Genomic DNA, 5,000 nt, shown 5'->3' on the forward strand with positions numbered 1-5,000 from the left:
TCTTCGTTCCGTCGAGCATGTAATGAATTTACTTTTTTTTTTCAGGAGTTCCAACCAGATTCAGTGAACAGGAAACGAGTTCTCTTGTGGTTGAGTGAGCCAAATATCAATGTAACTATAAACCATACTCAGAGAAAGATTTTTCCTCCCAGATTTGCTGGAATGAATTATTACTGGAACTTTCTATGCCCGTAACGTATACAACTGAAGAATAAAGTCACTGATGTTTATGCAGAATGGAAATGGTCATTCACTCTTGTGATAGAATTATGTGTTAACAGTAGGATGTTTTTACGTAGAACTAAACGATGACTATGTAAATACATTGCCATATAAGCCTACGTTAAGTTCTCGTTTATTTGAATGTGCATGCGCACATGCTGGAAAAAATGTGAAAACAGTTTAATTTTTCTTGAATGATGATGAGATTAGTATATTCAGTAACTATGAATATTACAACGATAACGACCATGAAATTCTGTGCAACGTGCTAACGCTAGTGTGCCTTGGATATATGTGCATATTCTTCCGTCCTTGTTTTCTGTATATAAATAAGTGTTAAAAATATAGCGTGTGTTATTATTCAAATTGTTGTGCTCACTGAGATATGTGGCGAAATAGAACTGAAAATCCCAAAGAAGAAATAATAATGAAATAGAAATAAATTCTAAATTGTGCCCCATTTAATGTTTTGGGTACATAAAATGAATGTGAATAAAGGAATATTTTGATAAATCAATAAATAGAGGAATAACTTGGTACAACGAATAAGCTAATAAATGAATAGATAGATAATCTACAAAATGTTATATTACAGTAAATCCCTGATGTGTTATGATTCATACAAATATTTTTGGTAAAATGATATAGAAATGGTGAATAAAGGAATACTTGCATAAATGAATTAATAGATGTATAACTTAGTAAATGAATAAGCAAATAAATGAATAGATAATCTACGAAATGAGATAACACAATAAATACCTGATGTGTACATACTGATGTGTTGTGATTCATACAAATCATTTTAGTAAAAAGATATAGAAACCGAACAACACAAATATAAATTTTACGTAGGAAAAACTTTCTATATAGTTTTTCTGTTCACACGTGTTTGCAAGAATCATAATGCTCTGAGCTTGAACAAGCAAGAAATTGTATAAAAACCAAGAAAGAATAATAAGAAATGGACAAATATGACACGATGGAGAAAGGCTTTTGCAAAATAATTTTCCACGGCAGAATCTAGATGCAATTGTTGACGCGAAATTATTATAACTTCCTTTTTATTCATCCTCGTCTATCTTCATTTCTTTTTCTCTGTTCGTTGTGTTTCATTTCATCTTTTGAAAAAAAAAATTAATCTCCTTTTTTATTTTTTTTACAAAACAGCATTGTGCCGCTTTGCGCTTGAGTTGGATTATATGTGGAGTGAGTAAAGGAATTTCATTAAACGAACTCAAAATTCTAAGTAATGTAATGATTTCTGAGATGGAGGTCAAATGACTCTTAAACCATCCGTTATTAAAAGGGGCGAACATTTTAGAAACAAAGTAACCATCCTCATGTTGAACGAGTGTCAATTCTCGTTGTGTCCATAAGCATTCGTTCACTTGTGTAAGACACCGTGACAAATACAGTGTTTTGTGCGATACATAAGTTTTCGTTCAAGGGAAGTCAAAACAATGGCTTCATGTACAATATGCTCCAAATTACCGAGTAATAGCGCCCGGAACTTCCTCGATGTACAAGGTGACGCTGAGGTAGAACACCGAATCGGATTCAGTACCGGAGAGCACCCGAAAAGAGAAGCTTCTGCATCAGTGTTTGGTTCTTCACGTCAAACCCTCGTTGGTGTCAGTGACTTTCACCATGAGAACCACGCTTGTTCCCTGTGTTATAACTCTGACGAATTTGCATATGCTCAGGAACGTTCTAGACTACCCCAGATCATAGAGCGATTCTTTATTCTCCCTCGATCGACCGTCAAAGCTTCACCAATGCTCGTACCAAATGGTAACACGAAGTGTCGGGTTTCTGAAACTAAGGCTGTATATTTTAGGTCTTCTTTAAAGAAGAGCGGTCAGTGTATAAATATCGATGAGGTCGTCCTCGTCCCCTCGATAAGCTCAAGATTGACCTCAGATCCATGTGGGGAGAGGCTGTTGACCTCCAGTGACTGTTGGTCGAGTTCGCCCACAAAAGAGTGCGTTCTTCGGGAAGTCTCCAGTTTCCCGAAGAGCTTCTCAAAAAGGGATGACCAGAGGGCGGTGACCTCCCCAAAAGAGTGCGTTCTTCCGAATATCTCCAGTTTTCCGAAGAGTCTCTCAAAAGGCGATGGCAGCAAGGCAGGGGCATCCACATTAGAGTGCGTTATTCGGGAAGTCTCCAGTTTTCCGAAGAGCATCCCAAGAACCGAGGACCAGAAGGCTGTGGCATCCACTGCCAGGCATTCGATTCATTCCAACGTAAACACTAACAACGGCACGCATCGTTCCTCACGAAGAGAAAGGAAAACAATACCTCAGGAGCTATTGCCCTTGAGTGCAGAGGCCACAGACCAGGCAGACACCATTGTCGCGTCAGAACGTACGCAAGGAACCGTCGCAACTATGTCGACGACATCTGCGGCGACCACAAAGGTCGTTAAAGGTTCTCAGCCTCTTCTCGTCTTAGTGTTGTTTCTGCTCCTCAGTCCGACTTTAGGTGAGTATTCCTCCCTTTTATTCTCATTTTCTTTTTCTGAACTCCAATGATTATAGGTAAGTGCCTCATGGAGTGAGATTCTTAGTATAACAACCCAGGGCTTAGTATTTTATTTCAAACAGAGAATCTAAGCCTATCTAAACATGTTTTGACTTCAGAATAAACACCTTGTGAGATCGAAACCTTTATTAGTACTACGTTTCGCTTGTTACAGCTTTTTCAAGTACTTGAAAAAGCTGTAACAAGCGAAACGTAGTACTAATAAAGGTTTCGATCTCACAAGGTGTTTATTCTCACAGTCTTGTCGGCTTTTGCCATTGTGATTCATGTTTTGACATACTCGTATCTTCAGAATTAGTAGCATTGGACTATTATATTCAGAATTTGTAACACTGAAGTATCATATACAGATGCGAGAAGAAAATACGATTAAAATGTTAGTATTATGAATGACGATAACAAATGAGACAGGAATGAAGGTCTACGAAAACTAGTCAAAAGTTTTGTCGATGTGAGACTGCACAAAATGGTCTTCCACTAGTACAATAGCAAAGCTTATTTATTTATTCACTTATTTATTTATTTATTGTTTATTTATTTGTTTGTTTGTTTATTATTTATACATTTGTTATTCATGACTTTTAGCAGAGATGATCTTGTAACACAAAATATAAAACCGCCTTCTATTTTCGTTAATGGTAATTAGTTTACCAAGTGCAGACCATGCATATCAATCATTCAATCTTTTGTCCCTGGTCTTTCTTGCAGAAAATCAGGGAACTGCACACATAGATTCATCTATTTATCTTTAAATTTAGAAACACTAACCTAAAATGTATATTTGATATAATTGAGTGCATTTGTCTATTTAGTATTTTTCTCTGTATTTAGTATATTATTCATGTCTCGATAGTTTTTACATGTTAATAAATTTGCTGTAGTTGTTTAGTAATTCATCTATTTAGTTTTTATCTATATTAATTTACTTATTTAGCTTTTTATTTATCTATATATTTACTTTTACTAATTTCATTTATTGATTAATTCAGTAACCGATTTATCTAGTCATATACTTCTTTATTTATCTTACTATCTGTGCCTTGATTTGATTAATAATTTATATGGTTATTTTACCTTAAACTTGGTGCCTTGCTAGTTGTAATTTTATTTTCTTATTCTTGTTAAAAACGCGTAATCTCAGACATTCTATCCGTGTATTATCTATTTTTCAATCAGGTTGTTCTTTGCTGGAAGGAATTCAAGAGCTACAATTATCTGTTACGGGCCTTTTGAACGATCAGGTTTTATTGAGCATATTTACATATTTTCATATCAATTGAGTGAGTGGATCTTAAATATATAGTATGTAAAAAGGATAATATGTCTGTGTTGGATTACATATTAGAGAGGCCAATGGGACTTGAAGTTAATGAACAAAAGATCTTGTATTACATATTCGTACAAAGATAGTCCCCTGATTGACTACGACATGCTGCATTGCTTGTGATCCAGGTAGGGCTTGGAAAACGGGTATGACCCATCATCCACAAAAAACATAACATAAGAACATAAGAATGAAGGAGACTGCAAAAGACCATAAGACCTACACTAGGCAGCTCCGTATCCATCACCACCTGTCATCCCCATCCATAAAGTTGTCTAATCGTTTTTTAAAACAACTGATAGTTTCAGCGCTTACTACATGGTTACTAAGTTTATTCCATTCATCGACCACCCTATTAGTAAACCAATTCTTGCCTATTTCCTTCTTAAATCTAAATCCAAGATATGATGAAAGTCAATGGGTGTTGAACGCTCGTGAGATGGATTAGGGACGAAAGCGAACCTTGGCTGGATACCTCCCTTAAGGTGCATTTAGACGGTCAAACGGTTTGACAAACCTGGTTTGTCAAATAAGTGTTTGAAGTGGCTTGACCGTGTGAATAGGGTATTTGGTCGTCAAACACGTTCGACAAACGTATTTGAAGACCAAATACCCCATTCACACGGTCAAACATCACTTCAAACACTTGTCTGACAAACCGGGTTTGTCAAACTGTTTGACCGTGTAAATGGCCCTTTATAAAGCCGCGTCCAGACAATCGGGCGTGTCCGTCGGGCAGCGCGGCTGGCGGGCAAATTCTGCCGGGTCTGCCCGTGAATGTTGTCACCACACGACCGAGTTGATGAATAGATGGGCGGGCGTGCCCGAGGATGCCAGTAGCGTTTGGACTGCGGTACGACAGGCACGGCGCCTAGGATTGTCAAGAAGAAGATAGTCTACACCTTGATAA

The 5,000-nt window shown here is 37.0% G+C and overlaps 1 protein-coding gene across 3 annotated transcripts in view; it reads left to right on the top strand.

Annotated features, from left to right (window-relative positions):
* Nucleotides 1-5,000, top strand: part of LOC143036805 (uncharacterized) — a 1,429,357-nt gene that overhangs the window by 394,507 nt on the left and 1,029,850 nt on the right. For 2 of the 3 annotated variants that reach the window (XM_076204581.1, XM_076204572.1), the window contains exon 2: nucleotides 1,393-2,706. In XM_076204581.1, coding sequence (XP_076060696.1) covers nucleotides 1,686-2,706 — 1,021 coding nt within the window. In that variant the 5' untranslated portion in view covers nucleotides 1,393-1,685. Of the gene's footprint in view, nucleotides 1-45; nucleotides 112-1,392; nucleotides 2,707-5,000 lie in introns of those variants that run through there. The other variant, XM_076204592.1, reaches the window with a different exon arrangement.

The sequence above is a fragment of the Oratosquilla oratoria genome, chromosome 2 (genome assembly GCF_046742065.1).
Source record: "Oratosquilla oratoria isolate Oo_2021 chromosome 2, ASM4674206v1, whole genome shotgun sequence".
NCBI lineage: Eukaryota > Metazoa > Arthropoda > Malacostraca > Stomatopoda > Squillidae > Oratosquilla > Oratosquilla oratoria.